This window comes from Apostichopus japonicus, chromosome 9, assembly GCF_037975245.1.
Source record: "Apostichopus japonicus isolate 1M-3 chromosome 9, ASM3797524v1, whole genome shotgun sequence".
Classification (NCBI taxonomy): Eukaryota; Metazoa; Echinodermata; class Holothuroidea; order Aspidochirotida; family Stichopodidae; genus Apostichopus; species Apostichopus japonicus.
The window spans coordinates 10,336,072-10,359,500 of NC_092569.1; the positions used below are offsets into that span (position 1 = coordinate 10,336,072).

The 23,429-nt window shown below is 36.7% G+C and overlaps 1 protein-coding gene across 3 annotated transcripts in view; it reads right to left on the bottom strand.

The window, feature by feature from the left end:
- The window catches only part of LOC139974195 (heparan sulfate glucosamine 3-O-sulfotransferase 1-like), a 61,847-nt gene that overhangs the window by 12,643 nt on the left and 25,775 nt on the right, over window positions 1-23,429 (bottom strand). The window contains exon 1 of one of the 3 annotated variants that reach the window (XM_071981161.1): window positions 2,260-2,411. The exons of the other annotated variants lie outside the window; for them this stretch is intronic. Coding sequence (XP_071837262.1) covers window positions 2,260-2,288 — 29 coding nt within the window. The 5' untranslated portion in view covers window positions 2,289-2,411. Of the gene's footprint in view, window positions 1-2,259; window positions 2,412-23,429 lie in introns of those variants that run through there. 3 annotated transcript variants of the gene reach the window in all.

Genomic DNA, 23,429 nt, shown 5'->3' on the forward strand with positions numbered 1-23,429 from the left:
TATAGTACATGTATGGATAATTAGTTGGGACACCATTAAAGCATTGCCATTTGAATGAAGGTAAGTAATTCAAGTAACTTCAAAACCATACAGGGTGTAGTACAGTACGTTACGTAAGAAAAAACGAACGCATGGGCGAGAGTGTACACTAAAAACAGCCCCCAAAAACACCCTTCCCTACAAGAAAAGGATACTTGGAAGTGCAGAAGTCCTGATAGGAAATTTCTAGAGTATAAATCCAAGGTATTCCGGGCGAATTTCGCGAAAATTTTTCTAACTCCGAAAAACACAGTGAGACACTTTGTGGGTAGAAAAATGAAGGGAGGCCATTAGGGCCAGTTAGGGTGTACAGTGTTAAAAGATTACCAGGGCATTCTAGACACGGTAGAATGTGGTGCATAGGTTGTGGGGAGACAGGTAAGTGGGGAACGAAGTAAATTACAGTATACTATACCTCCAATAGAAGGAAGCTTGCAAGGATGCACTGTCAAGAGTCCAACCCTTGCAGTGACTAATCTGCTAGACTAAAGTAGCTAGACAGAAGAGTCATAAAATGTATACTAATCAGAGACAGATCAGAGAGAGATACTGTACAGTGCTTAGACATTCTGTATTTTTCAATGAAAAGCAAAAGATGAGATGTTTGGAAATTAATAATCTATCAGTGCTACATTTTTCATGACTTTCACCAAACCTGTACTAGAAACTAACCAAGGAATAAGCTTAAAAAAAGGGTTACTAAATGGGGAAGCTTGCACTTCTGTAATTTTAATTAAGTAGTGGAACAACAGAGGTAAAATTTCAGGAACTTCTTTTACTTATACAGTAGTGGTCACTCACATCAAGGTTGTAACCAGAATGATTCCTCCTAGACTGACATTCTCAAATCACGGCTGCATAAAAAATATCAAGACTCCATAGCTTTATCATTGGGATACAGGTTAACTTGGGCATGGCTATTGAAGATTAGCAGTAAATTGTCCCTCAAATATGCCAGGTAGGACAAATAATGGTTACAAACTCCTACTCAAACTTCAATTTCCATTTTAACTGCCATCATCAGTGTATAGTACTTAGTTTCTCTAACTGATGTCTAATTTAACACTCCTGAATATCTACGAATAATTTGCAGGGTGTAGAAAAACCTCCAGAAAACCTCTGTTTAAAAACTATATTTTAATACACATTTGAGACTATAATACTGACTACAGTATGTAGCTGAAAAATCAATTTAGCCAAGTGTACAGTAGAAGGTATGTTAATTACAGTTTGAATGGCCTCAAAATACTGCAGGACTTTTTAAACAGCTGGCATGAGCAATTCCTCACTGCTTTATAAAGCAGGTTTAACATTGACACACAGCAATGTAAGAATTCAAATTTACAATTTTTCACAATGTTACCATGGAAGCACACACTGACAGCTAGCCAAATCAGCGAGGTCAATCTATGCCCTGGTGAGTATAGTACTTTACATAAATATCACAGGGTATTAACCCATAGTCTGTGTTACATGATCAAAGCCTGGGGTATTACACTGATAACGGGGGAACATCTGATCCTTATCTTAGGTTGAGGGATATAAAAATGCATTTATATCATGTGACATCATGTTCTTGCAAACAGCAAAAAAAAATAGACATATATTTCAAAAGCATAAAAAAAGCAAGTAGTTCCTTGGATTTAATGATCAGTTACACTGCCTGTCCGTTTGACTGCAATGTAATCTTTTCGTTAAAGCTATTTGACTCATTTTTTGCAGTATTAGAATTACGGTACAGTGCATCACATTTGCATCAAATGAAACTTGAATAGATTGAAGAAGGAAGCTAATTGGGTTATGAAAGGCTTTGAGTTAACATGGCTATATAAACTGCAACATACTCAATGTTTTGATATAACTTAAGTTGCTACAGTAATGTACATGTACAACAACAACAAGATGCAACAAGGAATTACTGCACGGAAAATATCCCAAATTGACCAAACTTGTAGAAACGCAGGCTACAATGTCTTGTTTTACAACATGCATAAATTTACATGTAATAATTACTGAAAGTTTGTAATTCTGAACGTTCGGTCAATGGCCGACCAGACACTGGACTTACAAAACACAGAAAATGTCAAGGAAAGTCAAGACAGTTTGGCAACAAACATCACCCAGGGTGATAAGATTTCCGGTCAGGATGGGTAATCTTTACAAAGAACTGATTATACTACTGTACTGTAGTTCAGGTTCATATAAATATAAAAGTCTTACCATCTTCTTGGTCCAAGTCTCAATATCATATCACGTATAAAGCAACTCTACCTTATTCATACAGCAATAACATGCAAATATCACATTCATTCGACTATTTTCTAGTGTTTATAATAAGTTCAATCCATCGATCCAACTGCCATCCCAGTGACAATCAAACAGTTTTAGAAATGGTCCAAATGATCTGCTAAATGTATAGTGTGCAAAAATATCCATATAGATAAACACTTCACACTGTACACAACACACTGTACACTACACACTGTACACTTTTACTTCAAGTTTATACGATATGCCAACCTTGTTTGATACCTTCCAACAATGTTGAATACAGTCTCTACTGTACATGCAGTGTAGTACAGTATCTATACAATGTTTATGGCAGTTATTTATGGTAGGAAGCTCTTGCATTACGGCCTCAGTGGGACAGAGCCTAAATACATTCAAACCCTGCTTCCTCTTTAAATATTAACCACTAAAAGCTGTGTCAACACTATCATCTTTCACTGCCAAGCATAAACGCCTTTTTTTTTCCCTCTCTCTTTCTCTCTCTTTCACACTCACTATTGTTCTCTCTAATTAGTTATCTTTCTACCTGGCTATTAAGTCACATAAAGTATATTGTAATATCAAGTGGTTTCTATGTCACTTGTAAGTACTCAGATACATATATCATTTGCAACACGGTCTCATTCTATCTAAGTTGTTGTTCTTAAATGCGTTTCCATTTCTATGCTCGAGGAGCGACACATTGGGTATCACAGTATCGTACTAGGTGCCTTCCAGTGCTAATTGTCTGTATACCCTCCGAAAGCATAATATTACTGTATGTAAATAATATGTCCTGAACAAAGGGAATCCTGTTCGACATGTGCAATATTTTAGTACTGGTACACCAATCATGCATTTCATAATTTCCCACATTTTTAATTCCAAAGGTTCAGAGAAAGACAAACAATATCACATATTTCGAGGTTGAGCAATTAATTTAACACAAAAAGCAGATTTTGAAATATACAGTTTCTGAACAAAAGAATTGAAGCAGGGAATTTGTTTCCTGATGGAACCTATTTAGAACTAATATATAAATATATACTGTATATTTGCAATAAGTAAAAAATGAATAAATTAAAACATGCAAGGCAGACCATTAACAGTCAAGATAAATGAGGGCAACATTCACCAGTATGTAGGTCTACAATCACTCCATCACTGCACTAGTGCTGTAAATGCTAGACAATTTGTACAGTGGTTTACTGCAAAATAGGGTCAGGTCACCAAGTTCTGGATTATTTTGAAGTTTTGAGTAATTTTCAATGTAAGGTTGTCATCTGTCAAATATGATCATGAAAGCTTTCACCAAGGGAATACTCATTTTAGCGAGTAACTAGTATTAATTTCCGGTGATCCTGAATATGTCCTCACCTGGCAACATTTTTCTTTTTTTTAGTAATGACCATATATATGTATGCAAAATGTGACAGATATGACATGTGCCAATTTTCGGACCTATTCTTCTTCAATATTTCAAGTAGAAACTCGATCATGCAGGCAGCCTAGATTGCATTCGTTTTGTGGGAACTAAAGTGTCAAATAGACCAGCTAAAAATTAACGACAAAAACTCGAAAGGGTTGCTCTAATTTTAGCTTAGATACATTACTAAGTACTGGCAGTCATTGACACCACATGTTGAATATAAACATTGTAATACTAAACCAGTATCCTGTATTATGTATACAATGTCAACATAAATTTGACCTCCAATATATTAAGAGGTAGAATACTTTACAGATGTACAACCATGAGAAACAATATTGCACTTTAGTAGCATACAGTAGTATATATAGTAGTATGTACAGTAGCATACAGTACTATACAGCAGTCTACAGTACGGTAGTATACAGCAGTATACGGTAGTACATAGTACTATACAGCAGTCTACAGTACGGTAGTATACAGCAGTATACGGTAGTACATAGTACTATACAGCAGTCTACAGTACGGTAGTATACAGCAGTATACGGTAGTACATAGTACTATACAGCAGTCTACAGTACGGTAGTATACAGCAGTATACGGTAGTACATAGTACTATACAGCAGTCTACAGTACGGTAGTATACAGCAGTATACGGTAGTACATAGTACTATACAGCAGTCTACAGTACGGTAGTATACAGCAGTATACGGTAGTACATAGTACTATACAGCAGTCTACAGTACGGTAGTATACAGCAGTATACGGTAGTACATAGTACTATACAGCAGTCTACAGTACGATAGTATACAGCAGTATACGGTAGTACATAGTACTATACAGCAGTCTACAGTACGGTAGTATACAGCAGTATACGGTAGTACATAGTACTATACAGCAGTCTACAGTACGGTAGTATACAGCAGTATACGGTAGTACATAGTACTATACAGCAGTCTACAGTACGATAGTATACAGCAGTATACGGTAGTACATAGTACTATACAGCAGTCTACAGTACGGTAGTATACAGCAGTATACGGTAGTACATAGTACTATACAGCAGTCTACAGTACGGTAGTATACAGCAGTATACGGTAGTACATAGTACTATACAGCAGTCTACAGTACGGTAGTATACAGCAGTATACGGTAGTACATAGTACTATACAGCAGTCTACAGTACGGTAGTATACAGCAGTATACGGTAGTACATAGTACTATACAGCAGTCTACAGTACGGTAGTATACAGCAGTATACGGTAGTACATAGTACTATACAGCAGTCTACAGTACGGTAGTATACAGCAGTATACGGTAGTACATAGTACTATACAGCAGTCTACAGTATTATACAGCAGTATACGGTAGTACATAGTACTATACAGCAGTCTACAGTACGATAGTATACAGCAGTATACGGTAGTACATAGTACTATACAGCAGTCTACAGTACGGTAGTATACGGTAGTACATAGTACTATACAGCAGTCTACAGTACGGTAGTATACAGCACTATACGGTAGTACATAGTACTATACAGCAGTCTACAGTACGATAGTATACAGCAGTATACGGTAGTACATAGTACTATACAGCAGTCTACAGTACGGTAGTATACAGCAGTATACGGTAGTACATAGTACTATACAGCAGTCTACAGTACGATAGTATACAGCAGTATACGGTAGTACATAGTACTATACAGCAGTCTACAGTACGGTAGTATACAGCAGTATACGGTAGTACATAGTACTATACAGCAGTCTACAGTACGGTAGTATACAGCAGTATACGGTAGTACATAGTACTATACAGCAGTCTACAGTACGGTAGTATACAGCAGTATACGGTAGTACATAGTACTATACAGCAGTCTACAGTACGGTAGTATACAGCAGTATACGGTAGTACATAGTACTATACAGCAGTCTACAGTACGGTAGTATACAGCAGTATACGGTAGTACATAGTACTATACAGCAGTCTACAGTACGGTAGTATACAGCAGTATACGGTAGTACATAGTACTATACAGCAGTCTACAGTACGGTAGTATACAGCAGTATACGGTAGTACATAGTACTATACAGCAGTCTACAGTACGGTAGTATACAACAGTATACGGTAGTACATAGTACTATACAGCAGTCTACAGTACGATAGTATACAGCAGTATACGGTAGTACATAGTACTATACAGCAGTCTACAGTACGGTAGTATACAGCAGTATACGGTATTACATAGTACTATACAGCAGTCTACAGTACGGTAGTATACAGCAGTATACGGTAGTACATAGTACTATACAGCAGTCTACAGTACGGTAGTATACAGCAGTATACGGTAGTACATAGTACTATACAGCAGTCTACAGTACGGTAGTATACAGCAGTATACGGTAGTACATAGTACTATACAGCAGTCTACAGTACGGTAGTATACAGCAGTATACGGTAGTACATAGTACTATACAGCAGTCTACAGTATTATACAGCAATATACGGTAGTACATAGTACTATACAGCAGTCTACAGTACGATAGTATACAGCAGTATACGGTAGTACATAGTACTATACAGCAGTCTACAGTACGGTAGTATACGGTAGTACATAGTACTATACAGCAGTCTACAGTACGGTAGTATACAGCACTATACGGTAGTACATAGTACTATACAGCAGTCTACAGTACGATAGTATACAGCAGTATACGGTAGTACATAGTACTATACAGCAGTCTACAGTACGGTAGTATACAGCAGTATACGGTAGTACATAGTACTATACAGCAGTCTACAGTACGATAGTATACAGCAGTATACGGTAGTACATAGTACTATACAGCAGTCTACAGTACGGTAGTATACAGCAGTATACGGTAGTACATAGTACTATACAGCAGTCTACAGTACGGTAGTATACAGCAGTATACGGTAGTACATAGTACTATACAGCAGTCTACAGTACGGTAGTATACAGCAGTATACGGTAGTACATAGTACTATACAGCAGTCTACAGTACGGTAGTATACAGCAGTATACGGTAGTACATAGTACTATACAGCAGTCTACAGTACGGTAGTATACAGCAGTATACGGTAGTACATAGTACTATACAGCAGTCTACAGTACGGTAGTATACAGCAGTATACGGTAGTACATAGTACTATACAGCAGTCTACAGTACGGTAGTATACAGCAGTATACGGTAGTACATAGTACTATACAGCAGTCTACAGTACGGTAGTATACAGCAGTATACGGTAGTACATAGTACTATACAGCAGTCTACAGTACGATAGTATACAGCAGTATACGGTAGTACATAGTACTATACAGCAGTCTACAGTACGGTAGTATACAGCAGTATACGGTATTACATAGTACTATACAGCAGTCTACAGTACGGTAGTATACAGCAGTATACGTTAGTACATAGTACTATACAGCAGTCTACAGTACGGTAGTATACAGCAGTATACGGTATTACATAGTACTATACAGCAGTCTACAGTACGGTAGTATACAGCAGTATACGGTAGTACACAGTTCTAAATACAGCAGTATACGGTAGTATACTAGTGTTTACACGGGTCCAAAAATCAGGAACCTAGGTACCCGAGAGTCGTTACCAGTTGGGTATACGGGTACCCCGAAAAAATTGTTTACCCTAGTGTATCTCAATTTTCAAGAAACTTCATATTTGATGCTATAATAAATGAATGATATTTTCCACTGACAAGGTTTCCATGTTCATATACGTATGTGTAAGATAAGGTAAAAAAACCTTCCTCAATAATTTCTATTTGCTTTTGTTTCTTTCATTAACTTGTTACTAACTTCATATAATTAACAACACTACTAACATTGAATTGCCGTCGCTGCTTAAACTTATAATATCACAAATAACATTTACTTAAAAGATGGGAATTCTGTTAACAAACATCACTATACATTTTCTTCAAGAGCTGTACATTTTCTTTTTTTTATCGTCTTGTTGTTCATTTCTCCTCCAAATCTGATGCATAATATTTGAAAGGTTGCTTTGCTGACAAAATGTGACATTCTGAAAATCAAACTTCATTGAAATGCAAATTACTCTCCTAAATGAGAGGGAATGGCTGATTACCTTAATGCTTACAGATCTCAGACATAGATAGCTTAATCTGGGTACCTTGAAGGCCGCCCAAATGAAAAGATTGTCAATTAATCTAGCATACATATATAAATGCAATCAATAAATCACCAACTTACACTAAAATGTACTGGCAACAGAATTAAGGAAGACTGCATTCCTGTTAATACTGAACTGAGAACCCCTTCGGCAATCTACACTCATACAGCTGCATATAGTTTATATACAGTATATAATCATACACAAGACCTGTATCTACTGACTTTCATGAATATCACCAAGCATTGACAGTACTGTAAGTGGGGTGTACGTACAATATGAAGAAAGGAATGGCTAATCGGGTGGAGGTCCAAAACAATTACCAGGGACTATATTCCTTGACAAAAATATTATCAAGGACATCTAATTTTATCTACTTACATTTTAATCATTTTGGTTCTTGAACCTGGAACAGATTAGCTTCAGGGGCTTCATAGCTCTCATAACTTTCCAAGACTTATTTTGCAGTAAAGACAAAAGGTTTGTCGCAACGATCATACAGCTTGTATACATCACAATCAACGCGAGCTTGAACGGGATTTACGTGAACTGTAGAAATTAAGATCTGTATCGGCCTGGAATTAAGGCCGTTTTTTTCTTTTTCTTTCTTACAATGCTAAAGCAGCCACAACATGTGAGCATATCTATGGTGAAAGCCCAATGGCTTATAACTTACACTACAAGATGGGTGACTACAGTATCCATTCCACAGGTTTAGTTCATTTTGGAATTTTTTTACAATTCTCCTGGATGAAAACACCCATCTTACTTTAGTCAGCCAGGGCTCCAACCTATGACTTCCCAGAATGCTATATGTTTCATATTGCTTCTAACATGCACATGATCATCTAGCACTGCCCGTATAATCCCATCATATAGTTTTCGTAATTTACTGATCATATTTTTTAGACAGTACATACATAATGATAGAGGATACAATAATGAAAGGTATTATAATCATTCAATGAGCTCACACACAGTTTTTTATGTCAGAGGTAATGATTGACCAGACCGGTACATTTGAACTACAAAACACTGGACATATGAGTAGAGCCCTCTTACACAACCAATCAGCTACTGTACAGCACTGTCAACGACCAGGAAGTTAACACTACATGTGCCTGTATAGAGTAATAAACAGTCCATCTTTGGTAACATCTACTAGGGAAAGTTGCATTTCAGAATGCTGCAATGTATACTGTAGGTAAAACGAACAAGTTGCTACATGAATGCAAAGATGCATAATAATTATGAGCACTTTCTGTGGATAAAACTACCATTAAGGCATCGTGTCAAAAAATCAAAACTGCGAGCAGCTGCAAATTCCTGCTTAGCTAGGATTGAATCAAATATCAAATAGGGATTTATTGAGCTGCAGTCCAGCAGTGCCTATTTTGTGAAACTGCATTGTGTGAAAGTACACATCACAAAAGATAACTGCATCTCTCCTCACCCATCCCACCTACACCCCACCCCAACCTCAACCCCACCCCCCCCCCACCCAGCATCCTACTTTTGACACTGTACATTGCACTATGAGAAACAACATCTCAAAACTGCTAGACAGAATGTAGACACTAAATTTATTCCCTGACATGTTTACTACTTACAGTACTGTAAATAACTTCCCATCACAGGTTTACATAATACTTTTCATCCCTTTGAGGTACTGCATATATCTCAGTGTCCCTAATTCAAATATCTATATTCTATGATCACTTCTTTACTTGACTAAACCCGCATCTTTAAAATTAACTGAGTTACAGTAGTGCCTCGACTTCCTGAAAATTTATTCAAGTTTCGTTTTCTGTTTGTCTTTTTCTTTCATTCTAATTTTTACTTTATTCTTCCGTCAAAAAATCAATCATTACAGTTGAGATTCGGGTAGACTTTGATTGACAGAGAGATCAATACACCTTAACGAGTTACAAAATACATCGTACATCGCTTGACCGGCAGTGACCAACTCGTATCATGATTTTTCTCCTCTTCTTTTCTTTTGTTTTACCTCTTTTTACTGTAACCCTTTGCTTTTTAAGAATTAGTCTGATCATATCATCAATCAACCATTATACTCCAAACAGCTTTTTCCCTCCTCTCTAGCCCCTCCTCTAAGTTTCGAGTTACTGACGCTCTTTTGTCCGGAGTGTATTAAAATGAAACCATCCGTCAGAGCCGATGACAAGTGTCACGCTCTCTGAGAATGCAAGAAGGTCGCAGAGAACACAATATCCGTTTCTCTTAATTCTGATGTCTTAAAAAGGAGGAAAAAAATACTGCACCCCGCAAACGGTCGCAAGAGAAAATAAAAGGAGAAAAAAAAAAGAAAAGCATATTGCAGAAAACTCCTCGATACTATTCGGAGGGAATAGAAACAATTAGGGCGCAGGGAAGGGGCGATTATTTTCTGAGTGCATATCAAACATTCCGCCATGAAATTGAGACGGTATATGCAGGGCTGTTGTGGATTGCGTGAAGTCTGACACATCAGGTACGCTCTCAAAGTGATGACATTCAATGCTATGTGTGAATTCATAGACTCAAAAAAACAAAAAAAATTAAGAAAAATGATTGTTACATAAATAAATAAATAAATAAATAACAGCGACCTGAAAATTGACTCTGAACATATCGAGATGTGAGATCACAATATAAGGTAGAAATTGCCAATTTGGTGTGAATAAGCTCGAGGAAATTGGTTTTATAGCGCTTCGGACAGATCCGGCTTAGAATAAGAAGAAAGAGTTGAAGTTCCATTTTTGTCACCAATTTCACCATTTCTTTTCTTATATTTAAATAACTACATTATTTGAAACTTTTAGTTCAAGCTACTGTAAGTTGTCTTTCTGGGAGGTAAGATATAAAGGTTTACCCGGTTTTTGTTGAGGCTATACTTTACACTATCTTGCCATTGGGTACAGTATGCCTTACGATATTACTCCCCTCACCCTCCCCACCCCCATTTTTGCATTGAATTTGCACTATAATCTGATGGTACCTTATTCAATTAACATTAAAATAAATAAAAGACGATTAAGTTATACTAAAAATTTGGTTTGTTACTTTAGTTTACCAACAGGCTACAAAATTTAAAAACAAAGAATTCAAAGGTTTTGTATTAAAATAGATATAATATTGCATCATTATTATTATCAGGAGTAGCCCACAGGTTTCACTCACAACAACCATAGTTACAGTAGACTAAGGGGTGTACAGTGAAGCTGTCCATATCATAAATGGTTTGGGCGACAATATGTGTGACACACAAAATTACAACCCAAAAACACAATGCTGGATTGGAAGGCATATATGTCCAATTATGTGTGAATATTTACATGTTTGCTTCAGTCAAAGTGACACATGAAATATCATCACCCAAAGACTCAAAACCCGCAGTTTTCAAATTGAGGATACATAGATATGTAGCTACTGGACAGTGCGTGTGAATATTAACTTTAATAGGCACGGTAGATAGAGGGTGCTAAGGTTGTGGGGAAACAGGTAAGCTAGGAACGAAGTAAATATTAAATTGCATGCTTTGGTTAAAGCAACACATTTTAAGCTGCAATATGATACAAATATGGGCAATGTGTTAAAATTGAAAACATTCATCATTTAAAAATGATATTTAACACTTCCCATTAGGATTCACTCTTGGAAATTAAAAGCAATTTAAGTCAGTGAATTAGACAAAGGGATGTATGTTGCCCCATCGCTTGCCAAACAGCCATCTTAGATTCCTTCATATAATACAGGGAATAGGCCATTCTTAATACCTTGTACTGCACATAGGGTCCAGCTAACACCCTGTGACAGAAGTTCTTTTTTTACCCTAATAAACAGCAAAACACAGTCAAAAAACAAATAAATAATCAAAATTTTATTGAATGCTGCATTATAGTTCTGAATATCAAAGGAACATGTATTTCACCCAAGGTACTCAACTTGAATCCATTCAATTTTTTTCTTCTTACATTGAAGATGTGCAGTTCTAGCTGACAAAAAAAAATGTTCAATTCAAGACAAATCTAAATTTATGCACCTTGCAACATGCAAATTAAGTAGGTCATATGTAATTTAGAGTATGCAGGTGCTATAATTTCAAGCTTTGAATGTACACGTCTTAATGTTCTATAAGACTCTATATAAATATATATATATATATATATATATCCATATCTGTTTTGAGTCGAAAGTCAAAATACTGCTCACAGTTTACAACATCTGTTGTGACATTTCCACAAATTAACTATAAGCACCCAAATGTTTATAATTTTACCCTGGAGTGAGTGAATTATTGGGATAGAGATATTATTATAAATATTCCAATTTATGCAACCTGCTTTACTTCAACTTCATTAGTTGCTTGAAGATTTGGGGCAGTTCAAGTTTTACAAGTTCTGCCGAAAAGTATGAAATTTATCTGACATATATTCTTCTTCCTATATAGACTGCAAATGTGATCGTTGTACAGTAAGTGCTCCGTCTTAGATAGATGACATTTTGAAGAGGTTTGTAATGGAGAAGTACAACTAGCTGTGGAGATACACCAGTGAGTTATAATCCTATCGTTAATATTCATGAATCTTATACCAGGGACTTCCTTCAGATCGAAAAAGTCTTCCGTCCACAATTCCTTCTTCTTTTTTTTTTACGTTTTTCTTTCTCTCTCCCCTCCCTCCTTTTTTTATTCTTACAAGATTTTGTAAAACATCATTTTCTAGTTATCCAATAATATCTCTAGAGGCATAAAGCTTCATCAAAACATGTCCTCGATTATGTTTGGACCATCTACTGTCCTAATTACTCAAAGGAACAATTTGAGTACCAGCTTTGATTTGTGTCAAGAATATGCAACAAAACCATCACTTCTTAAGAGCTGATCATTTTTGCACATATGAATAACTACTGTACTGTATGGAAGACCACTTCATGAAAACCTTAACTGTCTCTCCCCAAACAGAAATCAATATAAATGCAGGCTCCCCATCTCATACTTCCTCTCACAAGCTCTACCTCACCTCTGCTCTCTACCCCAAGTTCTCCATCACCTCTGCTCTCTAGCCCAAGTGCTCCCTCACCTCTGCTCCGTACCCAAACTTCTCCATCACCTCTGCTCTCTACCCAAAGATCTCCCTCATCTCTACTCTCTACCCCAAGTTCTTTCTCACCTCTGCTCTCTACCCCAAGTTCTCCCTCACCTCTGCTCTCTACCCAAAGATCTCCCTCACCTCTGCTCTCTACCCCAAGTTCTCACTCACCTCTGCTCCCTATGCCAAGCACCCCCCCCCCTCTCAGACACTACAGTACCTGCCAAACCCAAAATGCCTCAAACATTTGCCTGTGAAGATTACCTTCTACGTCCTTGAAACAGGGAAAGATTGCATCACATTGATGGGCATACCTTTGCAGCAATCCAATGAAACTCTCCACCTTTGCCCCAAAATCTGCCATTTTGATTAAAAGTTTTAGACTGACAGTCATTGATTTTGAATGTTACAAATCTAATGCATCTCTCTTCCGTTCAAAACAGGGCACCTCAACACTGAAAACAATGCATACCCTAAAGCGATCACCTGCTGGTTTGATCATGTGACATTGAGCTCTGCTACAGGTGAAAGGTATTGAAAAAAGGAGGGGAGTTTAATTTAATAAACCACTTCTGACTAACTCTAACTCTTGAGGTTCTGGCAATCACAAGCTGCTCCACGATGCCTTTATTTGAGTCTTACTTTTTTCCAGTTATACAGACGAACGTAAAAAACTTTGAATTGAAGCAACCGCACTGCTTGCATCCACTTTTAATAATTCAACCCACATCTCTGCTTCTACTGTAAACACCATATGGATTTCAATCCATTGCAAAGAACCACATGTACCGTCAAGGGTGAATTAATGTGGGTGTACAAACGGCCTGAGTAATTTGCAAAGAGCACATTATAATGGTCCCTGGCAAAAAATAATAAAATATGACAGGCACCTTTTCCCACTGCCATGTAGTATCTCACCAACCCACCTGTCTCTGATGTTATTTTTTTGCTAAAAGCAAAAAAGAATTGTTCTTACTCCATACTTAATAAACCCTAAACAAATTGCATAAATTGTACAGTATATGTGCTTTTACAACAATTCTAAAAATATTATAGCTGAGCACAAGATAGTCATAACTCTGATTGCTTGGCAATTCATAGTTTGCATGTATTGAGTGATACAGCAAGAATAACAGTGCCTCTAAGTTAACAGAGATTGTTTGTATGTTAATTAAGAGGTCTCTATATACTCAAAACGACTAATGAAATGATGTGTGATAACTTACAGTACTATTCAATGCATGCAACACCTACCAACAGATTCTATGTACAGTACATATCAAACTCTGTAAATCAAATGAAAACGTGCATTCTACTTTTCATGTCATCATCAACTGCAGCTTTCTTCATGCTGCATTCACTATGTAAAACAACTCACACTATTCATTCATCTACTAAGAGTAGTCATACATAGATATAGTAGTGTGCAATCTAGCATCATTGTACAAATCAACATTGGCTATATAAAAGGCAGACTAATAATGGCTATCCATTTATCTACTGATGGTAGTCATACTGTACATATATATAGTGTGCAGTCTACCATCATTGTACAAATCAACATGGCTATATACCTAATAAGCATACTAATAATGGCTATCAATTTATCTACTGATGGTAGACATACTGTACATAAATATATATATAGTGTGCAGTCTACCATCATTGTACAAATCAACATTGGCTGTATAATAGGCAGACTAATAATGGCTATCCATTTATCTACTGAAGGTAGTCATACATAGATAAAGTGTGCAGTCTACCATCATTGTACAAATCAACATTGGCTACATATGTAATACAGAGTATTAAACTGCCTATCCATTCATGATTCATCTACTGAAGAGAACCATACATACAGTAGATGGCCATATTAACACCACATGTTCATCCTAAACTTAGTGTGGAAATGATTGAAATACTTCACAATTATGGTTGACTGCAGATACTCTAGCACTCAACTCTACAGTAATTGTGATACAGGAACTACAGTAAACTACTCACATTTCATCAAAGGAGGTGTGCATGTGCTATTTCTCTTACAGTGCAAACTACAGTAAATGTGCATACCCACTTTTAGCTATCTATAGCCATACTTGAAAGATTAGCACTGTTCATTCCTACTGTACTTTCAAAATGTGTTTAATAACTGTGAAATATATATATGCTGCAGAAAGTCATACTTTGAGCATACAAAGATCCAAATCCAACCATGTGATAAAAACAAGGCATGATTCCCCCTCCGAAGATCAATCCTGACAAAAAAACAGAATCTTTCACATGCTTGCCTTGAGAAGTATCGAACAAAACGTAGATGTGCATGTTTGTCAACCTATCACTCGAGTCCTACCATGACATGATCAAGAAGTAATATATATTGATTGCAAACTTCGGCATCAAAGCTTACACCCCATCCATTATCTGTTACTGGTCAATTTCACCAGTGCAGTCCTATCACAACCTTGTCCGGGCAAACACGGCCGCCGATTGTAAATTTTACACAAGAGATCCCTTAGCAATTAAAACTTGTGCCCGCTGGGGAAACCAATTTAGATAAGAGGAAAACAAGGATTTGTTATGCACGGTGAATGTGCAATGTTTCCAGCTATGTTTGTTCACTAGACCAACAAAGTGAAAATAATTATTTGTAAAAGCTTATACTATTTTCTTTGTTTTTGTACCTTTCACTTTTCTCCTTCTTATTATTGTTTCAAGCATTGGGAATAATTATAAGTTGAAGCTATTAATTTACGGTGAGATAAAACTTGTACGACGAGGATGTTGAATGTAAATACAAGTATTAGTAGTGGATAATTATGCACAACTTGCTTCAAACATACACACGCACATGGGAAGATAGATCCCTGAAGTAGCCAACCCTATATCCAATGTGTATATGGGAAGAGAGTAGGGATGCACCTGATCCAAATTTTTGGATCCGGCCGGAACCGGATTTTGCCGGATAGTACATGAAATCCCGCCGGATAAAATCCGACCGGAACCAGATTTTTTCATTACACAAAAGAAAATCATTAATAAGAAGTAGAAGTATGAAACAAGGAGCAAATCATAGGTGAGGTATACGCATATTATAAAGAAGGTGAAATTAAGACCCCATTTATGAGATTAAATATGAGTTAAAGTGGTGTAATCGACATTCTTTAATAAAATAACTACAATATAATTGTTGACAAGCTTGATACAGTATGTAAATTTGTTGGTGGAAAAATACTGCATACAGTACTACCTATGAAGTTTGTTTTAAAACAGGAAGCTACATTTCACAAATCTCATACTTTATACTGAATAAAAAGATTATTTAATTGGATCTTTAGAAACAGTGGGTCAGACCATTGAGAAAATTAAATTAAACATGTTAAACCTAATTTTTCCTAACTTAAATGTTTTTATTAATTTTTGGAAAAAGTGTACATTGATTTAAGTTAATACCAACACCTTTTTAAGGAATATTTCAGGCCAGATTTTGAAAAAGATCCGGCCAGATTTTGAAAAATATCCGGCCGGAACAGGAACCGGATAATTGCTCACTATCCGGCCGGATAGTCCATCCGGACCGGATATCTGGTGCATATCCAACCCTATATCCAATGTAGTATAAATGGGAAGATAGGTCCCTGAAGTATCCAACCCTATATCCAATGTACATACAGTATACATGACGTACACACGTACATCCAAAAATACATACATACAGCAATGTATATTTTTCAAACAATTTTACAGTGGCACCTTTGAAACCAATACTAAAGTTCTGGTTCATACCAATATTTGTATCTAGGTGAGTAAGCACAGGTTTTGAACAGGGCTATGGGATACAAATCATCTCATCTGCTAAAATCCTTAATCTTCTTGTCGTGTTAGGTTACATGGTTATAATATATTAAGGAACCTTCATCCTGTAACTATTGATGAGGAAGTTGCCAGGTGTGTGTTGTTTACTAGTAGTCATTGTTACATTCCCAGCTGGTGAATCTATTACCACTCTATAGTAAACTATATATACTCTCTGCACACTGTTCCACACAAACGTTATGAATTACACTACTGTATATATACGTCTTCACACTTACACAGTTAAAAATGTCTACATTTCTGCAATTTCATGAATTTTAAAACACCATTATGAAATTATTATTTAAATATTATAATTGGTACTAAACTTCACTACCTTGGAATATTTCTGTTGTGCAGAGAAATGAGCATAGACCACATCAGATTATCTGCATATCTACATACAGTGTGATGGTGTAATATTATAGCTTCTGTACACACAACTCTATGACAACATTCCTTCACAAAAATCACGAATATATATATTGCAAGTTACTCCCATCTATTTGTGTGGGAGGAGACTTTACATTGTATACACAACCAGATCAACAGCCAAAAAGACAGTACCTTCAGAAATCCTCTAAATCCTCTGAATGCTGATAGACATTAATATGTCAATTATTCTCAAGCAAGGTAAAAAGGTTTTTGTGGTCAAAGCAGCTAGACATCAATTTTCATCAGCTGCTGCATGCTACAGCCCAATAACAGCTTTTAAAACCGTATTTACCATGCAGAGAAGTTTCTGAGAAGCCAGAGGTGTTTTGGTTAATAACCAAATTCATTAACTCCAAGAATCTGATTACAATAATAGTACAAAATCATACATTACATTACAAATTGACAATGTCCATCTCGTGTTTAGAGAAGAGCTTGAGGCGTGAAGATGATAGATGCTTGGACGGACCACATCTATTACTGACCAGTTTTACTTGAATATTAAGCCGGCCTCTCATTTGTGAGTTAATTGAGAACACAAACCCTCGTTAAAGTGATGTGTTTGTTTAAAGAAGGCCGGTTCACACTGAGAAATGGTGTTAATACGATCTCATTTCTCATTGATGCTGTTCAACATGCTTGCAAGAAGGAATTACTGTTGCATTTTTTTATCATCACGGGTCCAATACAATTTGAATAGCTTTCAAGTCTACTGTAGATAAATCTTCTTTATCCTACATATATACAGGCCCCTTTGACCTTATTTTTAACTATTGAGTGCTAAATTATACTGTGCAGTAGGTGTGCATTATCACAATGAAGGCTGCAGAATACAGAGCTGAGGATTGAGAAAACTATCATTCTGGATCAACCGTCAATTTCAATTAAAAATTTCATATTTTCGTGGTGTTGTTGAAAGATGCTACAATGACTCCCAACACAGTAAGAGCTGTAAGGGAGACTGATTGCTTGTAGGATCCACTTTCATGGGTCATAAGGCTACTTGATAACAAACAAAACACAAGTACAGTACAACTTAAGATAATTGATATATTTCTCAAAGTAGGATGAAGTAAAGTACATGACGGTATCCATAGTCTGTAATACAGCACATGCATATATGCACATGTATGTACAATGTTTAGCATATATATGTTTAAGGTTATAGCAATGTACAGTTTGCAACTGTGTGCGTACAATCTTAGCACAAACTGACGTACGTGAGTGTAAACCTCGCAGAGGATATACTTATATAATCCTATATCCAATGAAGTATAAATGGGAAGATAGGTCCCTGAAGTATCCAACCGTACATCCAATGTAGTATAAATGGGAAGATAGGTCCCTGAAGTATCCAACCCTATATCCAATGTAGTATAAATGGGAAGATAGGTCCCTGAAGTATCCAACCCTATATCCAATGTAGTATAAATGGGAAGATATGTCCCTGAAGTATCCAACTATACATCCGATGTAGTATAAATGTGAAGATAGGTCCCTGAAGTATCCAACCCTATATCCAATGTAGTATAAATGGGAAGATAGGTCCCTGAAGTATCCAACCCTATATCCAATGTAGTATAAATGGGAAGATAGGTCCCTGAAGTATCCAACCATACATCCAATGTAGTATAAATGGGAAGATAGGTCCCTGAAGTATCCAACCCTATATCCAATGTAGTATAAATGGGAAGATAGGTCCCTGAAGTATCCAACCCTATATCCAATGTAGTATAAATGGGAAGATAGGTCCCTGAAATATCCAACCATATATCCAATGTAGTATAAATGGGAAGATAGGTCCCTGAAGTATCCAACCCTATATCCAATGTAGTATAAATGGGAAGATAGGTCCCTGAAGTATCCAACCCTATATCCAATGTAGTATAAATGGGAAGATAGGTCCCTGAAGTATCCAACCATATATCCAATGTAGTATAAATGGGAAGATAGGTCCCTGAAGTATCCAACCCTATATCCAATGTAGTATAAATGGGAAGATAGGTCCCTGAAGTATCCAACCATACATCCAATGTAGTATAAATGGGAAGATAGGTCCCTGAAGTATCCAACCATACATCCAATGTAGTATAAATGGGAAGATAGGTCCCTGAAGTATCCAACCATACATCCAATGTAGTATAAATGGGAAGATATGTCCCTGAAGTATCCAACTATACATCCGATGTAGTATAAATGTGAAGATAGGTCCCTGAAGTATCCAACCCTATATCCAATGTAGTATAAATGGGAAGATAGGTCCCTGAAGTATCCAACCCTACATCCGATGTAGTATAAATGTGAAGATAGGTCCCTGAAGTATCCAACCCTATATCCAATGTAGTATAAATGGGAAGATAGGTCCCTGAAGTATCCAACCCTACATCCAATGTAGTATAAATGGGAAGATAGGTCCCTGAAGTATCCAACCATACATCCGATGTAGTATAAATGGGAAGATAGGTCCCTGAAGTATCCAACCATATATCCAATGTAGTATAAATGGGAAGATAGGTCCCTGAAATATCCAACCATATATCCAATGTAGTATAAATGGGAAGATAGGTCCCTGAAGTATCCAACCCTATATCCAATGTAGTATAAATGGGAAGATAGGTCCCTGAAGTATCCAACCATACATCCAATGTAGTATAAATGGGAAGATAGGTCCCTGAAGTATCCAACCCTACATCCAATGTAGTATAAATGGGAAGATAGGTCCCTGAAGTATCCAACCATACATCCAATGTAGTATAAATGGGAAGATAGGTCCCTGAAGTATCCAACCATACATCCAATGTAGTATAAATGGGAAGATAGGTCCCTGAAGTATCCAACCATACATCCAATGTAGTATAAATGGGAAGATATGTCCCTGAAGTATCCAACTATACATCCGATGTAGTATAAATGTGAAGATAGGTCCCTGAAGTATCCAACCCTATATCCAATGTAGTATAAATGGGAAGATAGGTCCCTGAAGTATCCAACCCTACATCCAATGTAGTATAAATGGGAAGATAGGTCCCTGAAGTATCCAACTATACATCCGATGTAGTATAAATGGGAAGATAGGTCCCTGAAGTATCCAACCCTATATCCAATGTAGTATAAATGGGAAGATAGGTCCCTGAAGTATCCAACCCTATATCCAATGTAGTATAAATGGGAAGATAGGTCCCTGAAGTATCCAACCCTATATCCAATGTAGTATAAATGGGAAGATAGGTCCCTGAAGTATCCAACCATACATCCAATGTAGTATAAATGGGAAGATAGGTCCCTGAAGTATCCAACCATATATCCAATGTAGTATAAATGGGAAGATAGGTCCCTGAAATATCCAACCCTATATCCAATGTAGTATAAATGGGAAGATAGGTCCCTGAAATATCCAACCCTATATCCAATGTAGTATAAATGGGAAGATAGGTCCCTGAAGTATCCAACCGTACATCCAATGTAGTATAAATGGGAAGATATGTCCCTGAAATATCCAAACCTATATCCAATGTAGTATCTAGAGTTAGATAGGTCCCTGAGGTATCCAACCGTACATTCAATGTAGTATTTGGGAAGAATAATTCTCTGTCTTATATATATGTATTTTGTGTTTAGTTGTTCATGTTCTCTTTGTACAGCGCTTAGGACCTTTTTGTGTTTTGCGCTTCTTAAATTGTATTATTATTATTATTATTATTACTATTATTATTATTATTAAGATACATGTAGGTCCCTGCAGCTCATACAGTGCGCTTGAGCTCATGTACCTGAACGTTCTGTAAAGTGGATTTTGCATTTGTCTGCATATATTACTTTAGATGCACTTGAATTTCATAAGTGGGAATATACAGTACCCCTCTCCCCCTTTTGTTAATCCCTTGAACAGGTTGACCTGTACTGGATCGACTGCCTTTAATAGACTGTAAAGTCTTGGTGCTTTAATACCGTACCGAATCAACAGTCAAGAAGCATGTTCTACTTTCTTTACTTTCTTTCTCACAAGATATATCGCAACTTTTTACACAAGAAAGTTGGACTTTTGTTTGTATTTTTTTTTTGGTTTCTTGCCGGTTTCAACATATAAAACCCACCATATACATTCGCACATACCCAGATTGTATTTAATACCGTACTGTAATGTACAGGGTTTATAGATTTTATCACAAGTACTATAATATTGTTAGAGCTAATGTGCCGTTGTGACTTGTATCTTTTCGGTCTCTTTTTCTGGCCATATGTCAGATTGTTTCAGGAAATGCAAATTGCCGCGCCACGGCATGAGGAAGAAATTTCATTACTTACACTTGCCGACTTTAGGAAGCTCGCTTGAGCTTTGTGCTAAAACAAAAAAGAGAAGGATTTTTAAATTCCTATCAACAAATTGATTGGGAGCTGTGAACCTTGCTTGAAACAAAAACTGAGTAAACCGCTTGTTCCTAAGTTTTGAGACCTGTAGAGACTTTTCTCCAATTTCCTTTTTTTTTTTAGATCACAGTGAAAAAAAAAGTAACAAAGTTAGAGACGGCAGAGTGGGCACCATGTCTTCATCATGGTATATTAGAAGATCAAAAGATGAGGTTGTTTTTGACGGTTATTTATGACCTTGTGTACATTGCATGACTAACTCTTTGATGAAGTAACGGTTTGGTTGCCATCGGTATCAAAAAGATGAGCAAAAATCTCAGCATTTTTTTTTTCTCTTTTTCAACAAGCCAATTAGTGGCGGAGGCGTAAGTGAGAACGCCACTTTCCAAGGATCAGAAAAACCTCTGGGATGTAATCAAAACCCAGAGAACAACATTGAAGCTGGAGATAATATGACAGCAAATATGAAGCAAACTCTCAGCCCTGAAAGCTTAATTGTTTGGGTATTTGAGAAGGATGTGGGGGTGCAGTGCGAAGAACGATAAAGTAGGCCAGAGTGCAGGTGTGAAAGGAGATATTTAGAAAAGAAAAGAAATGAAGACCCAGAATAAAAATCAATTATGTTAGTTGACAATAATATAAACTATCTAATAATAATAATAATCAGCAGAACTATTTTTACGACGCTTAAGCGACCACAAATGTGGGAGAAACCCACAAGGGCTTATGGATTACAACTTACACGTCAGGTGGCTTCCAATTCAACATTTTAACTCAAATTTGGAATCTTTTCAATTTAGAAAGTCATTTCAGATGGGAAAACTGTAGATTGCTCTTGGATGAAAAAACCACCTTACTATAACCCGGCCGGGAATCCAACCCCAAACCTCCCGATTGCTAAGCCTCATTGCTTCAAATGCATCTGAGGTTAAATATGACAGGTTGTAACTCAACTTCACAAAAAATGCTCAGAGAGGAACTTATAACCTGACAATGAGGACTAGATGCCAGAAATGAATTAAGACAGCAAAAATGTAGCGAATGATCCAAATCCTGGAAGGGAAGAATTCCTTACCTACATATCAATACATTTAACCCATTTGCTTTATACACATGTACATATCAAGCTCAGATACAGCAGGAAGGAAGATGTGGGCAGTTGACCCAGATATCGGTCACAGTTGCATACGAGTAACGTGATAAAATGTTACCACTTTACATCTGGGCGGCACAGATCGCAGTGCATGTGTTATTATTAACAGGTAATTAGGTCATTGACAGAGATATACCGAAATTTGGTGAGGGCAAATGTTTCAGTCAGTGATGGACAAAACTATGGACAAACTCCTCACGAAGGTAACCTTCGGTTTTGGTATAATAAACAACAAACCCAAAGCTTAAAACTTAAAACTCATTATGCAATTCCAAACAAATTATCTATAATATAATTAATGCATATCTTTGCATATGTGTACAACTGAGTCGAACATATTCTTATTATCCAGGGGTAATATATATAATTTTAATTTACCACTCACTGAAATTATGTTTAACTTGTAATATAAATATAAAGATTAATTCTATTCTAATTTACTTTGCATAGTTTTTACAGGTAGCAGCTACTATACAGGCCCATAGCAGGTTGGGGGAGGAGGGTAGGGTACTGTATGGCAGCAATATATAGAGATGTACAATATATCTGTGTCCTGTAAATTGTGAAGTGTCAAGTCCAAACAGTGTGTCACCATTCTGCAAGATAAAGTAAGCCTG